Here is a 15005-nt window from a genome sequence, read left to right as displayed (position 1 = left end):
GCTGCGGGGCCACCAGCCCCGCCGTGCCCGTCTGGCTGCAGCCGCGGGCACCCAGGGCTGCTGCCGGGCAGAGGCCAAGCCCGCCGCACATAGCCTGGGGGCCCTGAGGGGAGCGGGGAGCGGGCCGGGGCGGGGAGGGCTCGCACCGAACCCGCACGGCCCCGCACGGCCCGGGGCGGGGAGCCGGCCGTGACGCCAGTGCCCGCTTCTGCTTCCGGGCCGGCGGCCCCGCCCCGCGCCGGCTGGGGCGGCTGGCGAGCGGGGGCGGTGGCCCCGGCCATGCGGAGCCGGAGCGGGCGGCGGTGGTGGCCGCGCAGGGCCCTGCCTGGGCTGCGGCGGGGCCCCATGGGCCCGGGGAGCCCCGCGGGCCGCCGGGGGTAAGGGTGGGGAGCCCCCCCGGTCCCCGCCGCCATGTACACCTTCGTGCTGCGGGACGAGGGCAGCAGCGTGTACGCCGAGGTGAGCCGGCTGCTGCTGGCCAGCGGGCAGTGGCGGCGCCTCCGGAGGGACAACCCGCGTTTCAACCTGATGCTGGGCGAGAGGAACCGGCTCCCCTTCGGCAGGCTGGGTAAGGGATCCGCACAGCCGTCCCCAGCTGCGGCACCCCGCGCTGCCGCTGTGCCCTTCGCACCTCGCTGAGCCCACCCGCGGGTCCCCCGGTGCAGCCTGGGGACCCCCTGCGGCTTGTCGCAGCCTCCCCGGCCGCGGGGCGGGGCGTGCCCCGGCGGGGGCCCCTGCAGTCGGGGGGCTGTGCCCCCCCCCCGGCCCCCCTCACCGGGCCTTCCCTGGCAGCGGGGCTCCCTGCACGGGGGCCCGGCGGCCGAGACCTCGGCCAGAACAAAGGGCGGAGATCGGGGGGCTCGGTGCGTTCCCTGCCGGGCCCCCCGCAGGGCTCTGCGGACCCCGCTCCGCGCTGGCCGCCCGTGCCGAGGGCTGCTGCCCCCGGCCGCCCTCGGAGGATCCCCCTCCCGGGGTCCCCCGCAACACCCGGTGCGGCTGGGGGGCTGCGCTGTGGGCGAAGGGCACCCGGCCGCTCCCCCTCGCATGTCGCAGACCCTCAGGGACCCAGCGCCCTCGGGCGCAGCCCCCGCGCCCTGTCCCGCCTGCCCTGTTCCCACGGCTGGGGCCGTTTTCACCCTTGCGGGGAACTTCAGTCGCGCAGGGCGGGGACCGCGGTGGTGGCAGGGGCATCCTCCTGCTTGGCACGGGACAGGGACGTTTCGGTCCTGAGTTTGCATGTTGTTGGGACTGTTCGTACCGTTTCGGACAGGTGGGGGGAACAGGTCTGAGCCAGGGAGACGCAAGTCCTGGTCCCGGAGCTGAGGCTGGTGGGGATGTGCCTCTGCTCGGTGGGGATGGCGGGCATGTTTAGTCCCTGCTTGGAGCAGGGTTATTTTAGAGGCTGTGTGTGTGTGTGCGTGGGGCCTGGCTACCCCCAGTCCCACCTTTCTACCTGCTGCCTGACCCCCTTCTTACACTGCCAACATGTGGGATCCCAGGAGCTTCCCTGTGCCTGCCAGGCACCGCAGCCTGTCCTGTGGCAGGTGGGGCTGTCAGCACAGGCACCTGGCCTCCTGTCCCACTGGACAGGGAAGAGCCCAGGAGCAGGCAGGGAGTGCCCAGCCAGGTGCTGGCAGCATTGCAGGGGGTGGCGGGGATCAGAGATGCACTGTCATTGCCATGGCTTGGGGTGAGCCAGCAGGAGCTGTAGGGCTGGCAGGGGACAGCTGCTGTGCTGGCACCTGTCAGCAGGCCTGTCAGAGCAGGCTTGGGCTGAGGATGCTGCAAATCCCAGCAGAGCAGTGTATTTCCCTCCTGCAGTCCCCTGTGTCTACTTTCAACTGCTGGCAAGACCCTTTTGGCCTCCCTCCCTACCCTTGGCCCTGGTTTCTTCCTTCCTGGGGAGATTTTGCAGCACTGCTTCTGGCTGCAGAGGCATTGCAAGGAGGAGAAGCCCCCTAGGTGATCCTAGCAGCTCCAGGATAGGACCTTAGCAACCCCTTTTTTTTGCAGTTGAGACCCAGCACTGACTGCTCTTTCAGATTTGCAAGTCACCAGCTGCAGCACCTCTTCCCTTGTCTCCACATGCAAGTGGAAAGTCCCTATCACATGGCAGTGCCATCTGGTCACCCCCCGCATCAGTGTGTCTGCAGCAGGCAGGGCAACACTGGGAGAGGCTTAACCAATGAGGATTCTCGTGCATGCTGTAGCCAGGCATGGCATGCAGACCTGTGCTTTATTGTGACCAGCAGTCAGGGCCCGTGAGCATCCAGCTTCGCTGCAGAACAAGCACATCTCTTTGATGTCAGTGGGCCTGCACAGTACGTCCAGCCTTGGTGAGCTCTGGACCATCTCTTACTAACTAATGCCTTCCATCCTCAAAAAGAGCCCTGGGTTGATGGAAAGGCTTCAGTGAGCCCTTCGCATATGTTGCCACAGGATGCCTGAAAATTCAAACAACTTCTCAGAGCCAGGACACATGTATGACCATGGAGTGGGACCATGCTTTGGCACTGGCTTCTTTAGCCCATCCTCTTACAGCAGGAGCTGGTTGCCTGAAGTCAGTAGATTCAGACCAAAAATAACATGGTTATTTTGGTACATCTTCCAAAAAGCTGTATCTTCTCTGGTACGTCTTCCTAAAGCTGTTATCCTGAGCAACTGTTGCATCAAAGCTGGCTTGGTTTGGTTTTCCTAAAAGCTCTACTCAGTGGCAGCAGACATTAATTCAGGGAAGTGTTGGAATTTGCATTACTCTGGGGCTAAGCTAGATCATTTGATGTGGGAGAAGAGTAGAAGGGACTCTCAGCATGCATCACTGCTTCTCTGCAGCTGCAGGGACTTCTGTTATTCTCACTGATCCCCTAATTCTTGGGGGCTCATGCCCCTTCCCACCTTGTGGTCCCTGTTTGATTATGACCAGACTCCACATTGCGGCCCACTGCTCTGTGGAGGAAATGCTTAGGAAAACAAAAAGGATGTGCCTCCCATTTGGTCAGTTACCAACAGCAGTGGTTTCAAAGCAGGTTTCAACTGCATCCGTCCTCCTCCTTTCACCAGCTCCATTCCTCCATCACTAGTGGCAGAGTGGACTGTCCACTGTAGGGCAGAGCCCACTTAGAGTAGTGGGATCTCCTTCCGGACCTCAATTCCTCAAGGAACCAAGGAAAACTGATAAACAGGAAATGGAAGGAAAATGGACTTCTTTTTACTAATTTATTTCAGTAAATTAGTGCCTGGCAATGCTGGCTACACACTGAAGTGCCTGAAGTTTTGTGTCTCTTCTGGAAGATGGTTTGCAGCTTTCTTGTATTTAAAGCTTTGTGAATAAAATAGTGACCCCAGTCAGGGCCTTGACTTAGGGATTGAAATATTCACTCTCTGTGGTCTTGCAGCTGCCTACTCTTTAAGGTAATGTTTGTTCCATGCCTTTTTTTCCCAGGCAAACACCAAGGAGGATAACTAACACTCTGAATGCTTTTTCAGGGTCTAAAGAATTTTTTTGAAAAGAGAAGGTGAAGGTGGAACTTACATGCTTTGGGGAACCCCCGGGTCATTTCAAGCCAGAGTAGTTTTCCATGATGTTTTCCCTATTGATACTCTTGTCAGTTGTTGTCACCAGTGACCCAGGTGTTGCCCCAGGCATCACTCGCCTCTTGCACATCCATGTTCGGCTGCTCTGGATTTGCGGTGTTGCCGAGATTTGCATGACAGCTGCTGCCATCCTGCTCCCCCAGAGAGCTTCCAGCTGAGCACAAGTGTTTGTGTAGTGTGAGAAGGTGGAGGAAGGCAGGCTGTGGTGTGAAGTCCAGTGTTGGTAAGGAGGTACCCATCTGTTTGGTGCTTGTGAGGCCATAGCTGGAGACTGGGACCAGTTTAGGACTTTCCAGTACAAGAAGGGCATAGACACCCTGGAGTGACTGCAGCAGGGGGACACAGGATGGCAGTCAAGCATTGTGATAAGGACCTGTAGAAGCAGTTGGATCTTCATCCTTAGAGCTACTGAGTTGTTGACTGAAAGGAGATTGGAGCAGAGACCTGCAGAGGTCCCTTCCCACCTCAGGTATCCAAGGGGACTTGCTGCAAACTGCCAGAGGGAAGCAAAACCCCAAATCTTTTAACATTTCCCAGTGTTTTGTGATATCAGGTCTAACAGGGAATCCTGTTGTATGTGACAGAGAAACAAGGCCCTTTCCTAAGCTGTGATCTTTGTATCATGGTGTGCTTCCCTGCATCCTCCTGCTACATTGAAGAGTAACTGAAATCTTGGCTTTTAAGAATTGCCACCAGCAAAAAAACACTGCCAGTTGCCAGTGTGAACTAGGAAATTATTTTCCTCTGGAAAACAGAAGTGTCAGATTCAAAACAGGCTTGTGTAAATGCATGGGGTTTCATAATTAAAAGAAAGCAAGCAATGGAGCCAATACCAGCTTAGAACCTGTTTCTGTGATGCAGGGTGAGGAAACAGCCTCCCTTCTCTTCCCCACTTCACAGGTTCTTTGCACAAAGCAGACTTTTTTCCTTCATGAACTGACAAGTTTGCTGACCTGTGTTTTCCCCTCTTTTTAGGCCATGAACCCGGACTTGTGCAGCTGGTGAATTACTACAGGGGAGCAGACAAGTTGTGCCGTAAAGCGTCTCTGGTGAAGTAAGAAATTCACTGAAATGTTATGTGGGATTCACTAAAAATTTTCCTCAGTTGTTGAATGCTGGACCTGTTCAGAGGGTATTTCAGAGAACAGCTTCCCTGGGAGTGTCCTAGCATGTGCTATCTTCAGACTCCTGTGCTAGAGCTATCTGTGTGCACAAAGACCTCATTGTAACTTCAGGGGAAATGCCATTTCCACTGAGTTACATCTGCTTAAAACCATAGAGTGTATTGAATTAGATTAGAGCCAAATCAAAAGCAAAAAAAACCAACTCCAACAAACCTTAACATATCTGCTCTTTTTCCTTGTGGACATTTAATTAAAACCTACTCCTTTTATTCTCTGTTTCATTCTGAGATGAGACACTGATGTGCCTTTAGCTAATCAGATTTGTTGGTCAAACAAATGCTTGGAGACATCTCCAGGAAGAGTTCTGGGAGTTATTTCTGCATGACCAGTGGTGCCAGGGTCTCCTGGGAAAATATGGATAAGCTTTCATTGTAGATAACCTTTGTCCCTGGGCAAACTCTGCAGCCATTAGGGCTTCTTCATGTCAGAGCTCTTGTTCTCCTTGAAATGTTTGATTCCATGTTAGTGCTTGTGCTGCCCTTGCTGGTGCAGTCCTGCAGACTCTATGTGCTGATCAAAGGCCTCTCCTTCCCCTGCAAATAACCTGGTCCCAATTGCTTTTTTTACTATGGTGATGGTGTTTGTCAGGAACTACCAGAGCATTTTTTTTAAACAAGCACTCACAGTGCTTCCCAGCTGGATTTCTCTGCAGTCCATGGTCTAGAGACAGTGCTGAAAGTCCTTGCACACCTGTTTTTCTCTCCTGAAGCTTGGCTGACCTTTCTGACTCTGGAATCAACCATGCATCAAGCAACTCATGAACCTGTGGGACCACAAATGACATTCCTCAGGGCTCCCAGGGTGTGACTGACTGACTGCCATTTCAACAGAGAGGCGCAAATGCACAGAGAGAGTCAACAAGTCATGAGCTCTGCTTTCAGCCTTAAGCAAAGCGCAGTGAGCATTCAGAGAGGCATGCAGCTCCCTGGGTTCTGAAAGAAAGCAGGCCTGGGCTCCACTTACAGGAGCTTGCTGACATCTCCAGACTACTGGTAGGAGAGATGTGCCAGAGATACTGGAGACTGCCTGTTGCAAGGGGGATCCCAGACACCTTGGGACATGAGACATGTCCTTGTTTTCACTGGGTTCCCAGTGGTCTTCATCCACAGCTGGGGCACCTGGTCAGATCTCTGTGGGGATAGGATCAAGAGCTAAGCACAAGCACAGAGAACATTACTGCTCTGGCTTCCCTTTTGCCTGTTGTTATTATCATTCCTGCCTTGTTCTGTGTTAGCAAACACACCTCCTCATCCCCATGCGCAGAGATGATGCAGGGAATGTACCACAAGCTCTAGTTATGAGGAAACTTCTCTCTTGATTTTTCTACATTGCCCATAGTATCTACAAAACATTTAATGAAAGCAGGCAGGTCTGATTCACAGAGCAGTGCTTGGCTGCAGGTTAGGGTTGCCACGATATCTTTAGGAAAGCCCTGATTTCAAGAGTCTAAAAAAACAGAATAATTCAGCACATACTATCTGTAAGCTGCTATTCGTCACCAAGCAAAAGAGACCAGACAATGATATTTTTTTACTTACTAAATGATGTCCACGTGGGTGCAGACGCTCTGGAGATTAACAGCCTGTCTCTGTTCACCTAGGCTAATCAAGACAAGCCCTGAACTATCGGAGTCCTGCACGTGGTTCCCTGAGTCATATGTGATTTACCCGACGAACTTGAAGACCCCTGTGGCTCCAGCACAGAATGGAATTCGCCATCTCATAAACAACACAAGAACAGATGAGCGGGAAGTCTTCTTGGCAGCTTACAGCAGGCGTCAGGAAGGGAGAGAAGGCAACGTGTGGATCGCCAAGTCCTCAGCTGGTGCCAAAGGTTCATTCTCCAGAAAAATGAGCCACTTCTCATTATTCCTTACTCTTTACTTGATTGGTAGAATCCCAGGGTGTGGCTGAGCCAAACTGATATCTAGCCTATGTATGAAGGGCTTCACCTACCAACTGCATGCCAGTTAAGCCAGTGTAGGGCGCTCCTTTGCCTGCTTGGTGGCATGGGGCTTCTGTCAAGCATTGTAATGTGCACGTGCTATCTAGGACATGGATGGCAGTGAAAGGAGCTCACAAAACAGGAAAGTTTGCTGCAGGGGGAAAGCAGCAGGGACCATCAGGTGAGGAGAATGTGTAGAGTAGGAGATACCAGGGAGCAGAATAGGATATGGGGAGGAGGGAAGCAGACCAAACAGCAGCCTCCAAAGACAAGGAGCCTAGCTCTCCATGCTGCAGCTAAGCCTGGTTTCATCTGGGCTTGTCTTTGAACTAATCCCAGATTCCTGGTGCCAACGGCCTACCCATGGTCACACTGAGAAACTGGCTGAGCAGCCACGAGTTCAGTGCATGGAAATTACACCCAAACCTCAGAGGAAGATACCAGAGCAAAGACAAGCAATGCAGTGTCTGTAGGTCCCTTTAATTTGAATAAGGCAATAGATACCTAAGTGATAATGTGTCCTTCCTTTTTCCAGGGTCATTGCATTGCTTGCTCTATAGAAATAATAACCTATTAGACAAGATAGCTGGACACAGCTATAGATGTAATGATTTGGTAATTATGCATTGTCAGTTATGGCAGTATCACAGACACATTATCAGAATGGCTTTATGAAAATTTGCCTTGACATGTGTGCAGACCCCAGCCCAAGGAAGGACCTGGCCTTTTCAAATGGAACAAGTTCACATGTATTACTCATATTTGCAGAGTCACTTTTGATGCAGTCTTACAAAAATTACCAGAGAATGTGAAAGCCAGAGTTGACTGCAGGAGTCTGCATAAAAATGCTGTGCTTTGTGCTGGCTTCCTTCTCTACTCTGCTCTCTTGGCTGTGTTACCAAGAACCATCAGAAAAAATACACTTACTTTCATCAGGGAGTAAGGGGAGATGAGTCCTTTCATTACACCAGTGAGGGAATGTGTTTCTGTGTGGTAAAACTGCCCGGCAAAGAATCAATCTGGGCAATTGAAAAAGTCGCAGCTGTGGTTTGCTGCAGGGTACTTCATTCAAATGTGATCCCATCTCTTCTGCATTAAAGCAGAGTAACCTTTCGTATTCATCAGTGTGCTGCAGGACTCGGGCTGGGAATTAAAATGGAAAGTAGAGTCTCATGTTAGTCTTCTAGAGGGAAGTTTTAAGTGTCTGGGGATTACTTCTGATGAAGAAGAAAGCTCATCAACATTAATTGTCAAGGCAGATCCAGCTCAGACACAGCCTCTGACTTGGGACAGGTCTAGTGGAAGTTTGTTTGTCCATCAGTAAACAAAAAATTAAAGGTTTAGGACATCCTGACCTGAAGATTGAGAGATTTTTCAACTGTGGCTAGAGGTTTCGAGGGGTTTTTTTGAGTGAATGGACAGCTGCTGCACACAAGCTGCTTTGCTGCCTCACCAGGTTGCTGACTAGGTGCACAGTTAAGCTAACCTTCCCCTTGATTCACCCTATGTCCAGCGCAGAATGGGTGCCTGCTGATCTTCCCACTGCAGGGGCTTTATTGGCTTACAGAGATGTTGTTTCCCTCCTTCCTTCAGTGTACAGCCTGTGGTTGTACCAATGCAAGTTTCTGTCTGGTTCTGCTGTGATCAGGAGACTAAAATCTTGCCCCCTGCATAAAACATAGGTGAGAAACATACTATTATGAAAGGACTTCCTTTCAGTGGGTAGGGGGACAGTAGCACTGGGAAGCTGTGGCTCACAGGTATGCAGAGCAGGAAGTACTGAAAGTACCTGCAGGGATGTGCCAGCAGTGACCTTCAGAAGTCACAGCTAGGAGCATTTCCATAGGATGATCCTGTCAAACCAAAGAGGAGGCTGAGGGGAGACCTCATTGCTCTCTACAACTACCTGAGAGAAGGCTGTGGTGAGGTGGGTGTGGGCCTCTTTTCTCTAGTGACTAGTGACAGGACGATAAAATGGGGTCATGTTGTGCCAGGGGAGGTTTAGATTGCATATTAGGAAGAATTTATTCACAGAAAGAGTGGTCAGGCATTGAAACAGGCTGCCCAGGGAGGTGGTGGAGACACCATCCGTGGAGGTGTTCAAAAAACAGGTGGACGTGGCACTGCGGGCAATGGTTTTGCAGTCACAGGGGTGTCGGGCTGACTGTTGGATCTTTTCTGGTCTTAATCATTCCATGATTCTAAGTGTTAGATAACTTTACCTGAGCTGGATTGTTCCTCATGTGGCACTCTGCCATCCCGTTATCAAATCCCAGAACGGATATGTTCTCTATTGCTTTGCAACAATGGTTTTATATCTGGACTGTTGCAAGAAGTGAACAGTGGCAGCTTCAGCCAAAATATTGCAGTATTTAGTATTTGCAGCCAAAATATGGCAGTATTTAAACAGCCCATCTAGCCTCTTTAGTGAAGAGCTTCCATGGTAACGGGAAGATCCCTCTGCAGAGTCATTGCCTGATGCTGAGTGAATATGGCATCTCTTGGGCACCAACCAGCCCTGGGACCATGGGTTCTTGCATGTTTTCTGGCTTTTTGGGCAAATGAGTCACGGTCCAGTTGGGCCCTGAAAAAGCTCCAGCAAAGGCAGGAGGATCTTGCACCTCATTTTGTCTTTGTATTTCTGTGCCAGGGGAAGGTATCCTGATTTCTTCAGAGGCTGCTGAACTTCTGGACTTCATCGACGAGCAGGGACAAGTGCATGTGATTCAGAAATACCTGGAGAAGCCTCTGCTTCTAGAGCCAGGGCATCGCAAGTTTGACATCAGGTAACCTTTTCTGCTTTTCTGATAATAACAGTTTTCATTTTCATTCTGTTTCTTTTTAAGCCACTGATACTAGATTCTTTCCTCTTGCCCCCCAGGAGTTGGGTTCTTGTGGATCATCAATATAATATCTACCTCTACAGAGAGGGTGTCCTGCGGACCTCTTCCGAACCGTATAACAGTGCTAATTTCCAGGACAAAACCTGCCACTTGACCAATCACTGCATTCAGAAGGAATATTCCAAAAACTATGGGCGGTATGAGGAAGGAAATGAAATGTTCTTTGAGGAGTTCAACCAGTATCTGATGGATGCCCTGAATACAACGCTTGAAAATAGCATCTTACTGCAAATCAAACACATAATAAGGTAGCAAGCTGACTGTTGCATAGAGGAATGTAACTCTTCAGTGAGAGAATGTGTATGGAGACAGCCAGGGAAGCAGACAGACCAACAAGTTTCAATTGCATAAATTTAAGATAAAGCTGTAAAGATCCCAATGTTATTGCTCAGTAAAAAGGGACCTTTGTAGGTGCTCCTCTCTCAAGGGTGTGTGTCAATATGTCTGCATTTTGGGAGTTATGGCTGGAGAAGGATGGAGTGAGATCACGTGGTAAGGGAAGCTAATAGGTTCACAGACAGGGCAGGGAGAGGCTGAGGTTAAAAAAGGTGCAAGAAGGAAAATTAAACAAGACTTGGTCTGCAGTATTTCGTTGCTTCCCCTGCTATCAGTAAGCAACAGCGCATATGAGTGGCCTAGGTCATCTTACTCAGTCCACAAAGAGCCAGCTACCTCCTGGGCACGGGAAGCCCCTGGAGAGAGATCTTGGGGATCATGGTGCTGCAGAGAATCCAGGTCTTGACAAAGTGATCCTTCCTGGCAGAATGTACTGTACAAGTACCCCATTGTTGTTACTTAGAGCAAAAGACATAATACAGTCTTTGAGGGACTCAGGCAAATGTGCTCTCAATGGCAGTTCCATGGGGACTTAGTGCAGCTCTTTGTGGCTCTACCTTTTGTTTCAGGCTCTAATTGCACATCATGCTTTTCAGCTTGCCTAATCCAGTAGTGAGGGTGGATGCTGCTCTCCAGCTCTTTGGGAGTTAACTCAGAGGTATCCCCACGTGTTTTGGTGGTTGCATGATCTAACTGTTACCATGACATGTGTTGGATATAGTTTGTAATCTGAGGCTGTCCCAGGGCAACAGGAGACCCCTCCACTTAACTGTGCTATGCACATGTCCTCAGAAGCTGCAGTGCAACAGGTGTGCCTGCAAGGCTGTTAAGTTTGGGTTTCTGTTTTTCCCTTCACAGAAGCTGCCTTATGTGTATAGAGCCTGTAATCAGCACAAAGCATCTTCACTACCAGAGCTTCCAGCTCTTTGGCTTTGACTTCATGGTGGATGAGGAGCTGAAGGTCTGGCTGATAGAAGTCAATGGGGCCCCAGCATGTGCCCAGTGAGTAGTCAGTTTCTGTAATACCTGTGTGATGCCACCATTCACATATCTCACCCAAAACATTGCTGAGTCCTAGCTCCAAGTGAAAAAGGTGTAATAAAATGAGTGTCAGGATTGTTTTTCAGACTAGCTTGTAAGTAGACATGTCTCTAAGGGCTAACTGATTGGAGTTCGTTCTTCCTCTCAGGCGTCCCCCTTCTTTCCCATGTCACATGGGGCACTAACCTCAGGCTTTGGACTAATGGGTTCCAATGTGACTTGGGTAGGTTTTATTGATGCTGCTGGCTTGAAGTTATGTTGCAGAATTAATGCTTTGGTGGTGGCTTCTGAGACTCTTGTGGAGCCACTTTACCTGAATACATGATGAATGAATAGCATTGAGGGCAGCAGCTGGAAGTGAGTGACTGAATTTGCAGGCAGCAGGATCCCAGAGCACACTGTAGATGCTGCAGACATTGGATCAAACTCTCCACCAGCCACAGGGAGGCTGGGACAGCAAAACAGCAGTGGCCATGAATGTCTCTGTGTAGGCATGGCAGGAGGTGCTGTATGAATTGATTGAGACAGCTGTGGGAGACTGGAAATCTGCTAAATGGGCATCTGTATTGTATACAAGCCCAGGAAATTGGAACAGGCTGTACATCACTGCATTAGATTAGATGTAGATTAAATTAGGTCAGATCATCACTAACGGTAAACAAAAAACACAGGTCAAACCTGTCAGCCTGCCTGTTCAGCTGCCTTTTTGGGGCTGGGACTTGGGGAGCTTTCTGTGTCCATGATGCCCTGTTCACCATGTGCACCAAGGTGCAAAACTGCCTTGCACCTCCTTGTGTTGCTGTAAGGGTAGAACTTGACTGTGCTGGGTGGATTTGGATTGCAGCAATGCCCTGTTTGCTTTGTGCCTTTATGGGCATTTGGAAGCTGTTGAAAGCAGCTGAGGTAGGTTTGGGCTATTTGTGGCTTCTCCTCTTCAGGGTTATTCTAGTTTATAGCACGCATATCACACAGTTCCCATATAACCTAGGTAATGGGTTTAGTGGTCCCATCTGGCAGAGAGCAATATTGGCAATGGGAGAACAGTTGAAAAAGATGGTTGCTGGGGTAGGCAGGGGGGAGATGGAAGAGATGCCAGCCATTTGCTATCTTGGAGCTACCCGTAATAAGAGCAGATCTTCAAGATCCTGCTGGGAAAATACATGTTTATGTAAAAAGCAGTTGAGGGCCTGGTGGTTTGTCTTGCCTGAGATTCTGATTCTCGCTCTCTTGTCTCTTAGGAAGCTGTATGCAGAGCTCTGCCAAGGAATTGTGGATGTAGCCATCTCTAGCGTTTTCCCCCTCAATGAAACTGGGCAGAAGACAGGACAGCCATCATCAATCTTTATCAAGCTGTGATGACAACAAGAATGCCTCTGCTGTGCACAGGAAGAGACTGCACCCATCGGGTCAGAACAGTTTGGTGGATTATCTCAGTATCATGCCAAAAAGTGATAGAGACAGGCATCTTAGTTTCTGAGAAATCACGGGGAAAATCAACAAAACAGGCATCCACACAGACCTGCAGTGAGCCAGAGCTGCTCAGATAACTCTGCCTGCATTCACCAAAATCCACTTTAGAAACAGCTTATGTGACTTTGATATCTGAAACAAATCTCTCTGGGAGAACAGCAAAATAACCTTATAATGAAACCCAAACAGGGATACTATAATACTGTATTAGCTCCATCTTTTCTATAGCGATAATGTTGGATTTTTTTTTAAGGGAATTGAGCGAAGAGAATGACGAGCTTCTAGAATGTTGTGGCTGGGAAGTTGTCCTCCTCCCATTGTGTTTCTTATTTCCTCACCTGCTGCATCATTAGTGCCTTAGCTCAGCTCCAAATATGTGACTCCTTTCTTTTGTTCCTGCTGTATTACGTAGAAAGGAGCAAACTCTCTTGGATCGCAGAATGCCTAAAACCAGGAACACCGAGAATTTGGTTTCCTTAGGTCGTTTTCCAAGCTGGTTGGCTGAACACCCAGGCAATGGCTGGCAAAAGGGTGCTGAACTGCAGGTGGTGAATTAATTCAAGCAAGGAAGGCAATTGTATTGATCGATAGCTATCCCTTTTCCTAATGAGATTTGAATCAGTGTCCATGCCATTCTGATGCATTTGGATTCTGTTTAAAAGAGGTAGAGAGACCCCCTAGGGGCTCACAGGCATGCTGCAGGATTTCTAGGATAACTTTCCTACTAAGAGTGCTTCAAATAGCATAAATCAAATCTCCTCAGTTTCTTCTGAGACAGTGCAGTGAATGTAGGCTCTTCTCTCAGCTGTCACCCTCATGCATTTGAGGCTTGAATCGGAAACCTTTCAACCCAGATGATTTTTATCCCTATTGATCCCGCCAATTTTGTTCTCCTCCATTTGACAAATACTGCAATTTTCTGCCCTGAACACAGCCCACAGGTCAGTCTCAGCTACGAGGAAGGTGGGTGGGGTTTTGTAGACCAGGAGATTCCTTGTGTATAGATTTGCCACACAGCTGGGCAGGCAGGTGTTTGGGATGGAGGGGAGGCTAAATGCCTTGAGATCCCTGAATTTCAGAGCTAACATCTTCTTTGAGTATAACCTAAATCCCTGGCAGATTGCCCACCCTGGGAAGTATACCTGCAGTTTCAGCATCAGCCCAGCACATCCCTCCAAAGCTAGAGCTCTTTGCAGGGCACAGTTGCACTTGTAACAGCAAGTTATGGGTGTTGTGGGGGGTGTTCAGGGCTGTGTTCTGCTGCCTCTGGCAGGAAGAGATAGTTGGCACTGAAATGAACTAGTCCCTGTTACCCACAACAAACAAGAAGAGATTGTGGAGGTTACAAGCCTTTGGGTGGCCTTGTGTAATGGGGAGTGAATCTGCCTCCCTTAGAAGATCCTAGTGTGTCTGCATACTCGTCTCAGCTTGTGATGGAGACTTCAGAGGTCTTCATGCCAGCAGATGATCCTCACATCTTTCTGTAGGCAGGACTGGTGCCCAGGCCTCCGTGGAGTAATGCATTTTCACCATGCTATCGTGGGATGGACATTCATTGCAACATGCTGTGAATCTGCAAGTGGCACCACTTCACACAGGGCCACTCAAATCCAGGAGGGAGCAGAACTTTGTGGAAGCATCACAGAGGAGGGTAAATCCCAAAGAGCCATGTGCCACCTCTGAAGTTGTCAACAACCTGAAGCACGGCATGGATTCGCATCTTCAGGGGGTGTGGCGGACAGAAGGTGCACTGATGCACACTGAGAAGTGACAAGGGAGCAAGAACTGTGTGAAAACAGGGCTGCAGCTTTGTTCCCCTGCACTGCACATGCTGGTTGGGGGCTTCACTTCCAGCAAGACCCCAAGTCTCAGGTCTGGTCTCTGGATTTGGGCCTTGTGGGCATTCAGAACAGGGACTGTGAATGCATCAGTTCATGAGATGGGAAGCTCTGGGTCATAAGCTAGGAGGGGTGGGGGGATAGGACTGGTTGGGTTTTTTAACCTTATGATAGCACATAGGTGTCAAAATGTCACTGCAGACCAGGTAAAGCATAGCAGTAACTCTCCAAGGTAAGATGTAGGCTGTGACAGTTGTTACTGTCATGGTTTAACCCTGGGCCAGCAATGAAATGAAGGACAGATTGCTCTCTGTTAACCCCCCTCCCTCCCCTTATAGGGAAAGGAGAGGAAATAAAGGAGAGAGACTCTTATGGATTGGAAACTAAACTGCACAGCTTTCATCAGACAGTAGTGATGAAAAGGAAAATAATGAAATATGTACAAATATACACACGAGCAGTATTGCGCCCTCTCCCCTCCAGTAATGCCCACGTCACCACTAAGGTTGCAGGGCAGGCCCTGGAATAGTCTGAGACTGGGCTCCTGGAGTTGGTGGCAGATAAGAGCTGGGATGCAGGAACACAGGGATTGGGATCAAAGGCAGATGAACGGATGGAATCTTCTCAGGATGCCAGCCGTGGCATGATCCCTCATATCCAGTATGAAGTGTATGGGATAGGATACTTTGGTTACT

General features: G+C 50.0%; 1 protein-coding gene across 1 annotated transcript; it reads left to right on the top strand.

Moving 5' to 3' along the window:
• Positions 1 to 203: 203 nt before the first annotated feature.
• Positions 204 to 12774, top strand: TTL (tubulin tyrosine ligase). Its single transcript, XM_051614914.1, has 7 exons — positions 204 to 568; positions 4570 to 4648; positions 6379 to 6611; positions 9373 to 9508; positions 9604 to 9873; positions 10820 to 10963; positions 12241 to 12774. Exons 1-7 carry the CDS (start codon positions 412 to 414, stop codon positions 12356 to 12358), a joined length of 1137 nt encoding a protein of 378 aa, XP_051470874.1. The 5' UTR covers positions 204 to 411; the 3' UTR covers positions 12359 to 12774.
• The last annotated feature ends 2231 nt before the right edge of the window (positions 12775 to 15005 follow it).

The sequence above is a fragment of the Apus apus genome, chromosome 3 (genome assembly GCF_020740795.1).
Source record: "Apus apus isolate bApuApu2 chromosome 3, bApuApu2.pri.cur, whole genome shotgun sequence".
Lineage (NCBI taxonomy): Eukaryota > Metazoa > Chordata > Aves > Apodiformes > Apodidae > Apus > Apus apus.
This window is presented reverse-complemented; position numbering and strand designations above follow the sequence as displayed.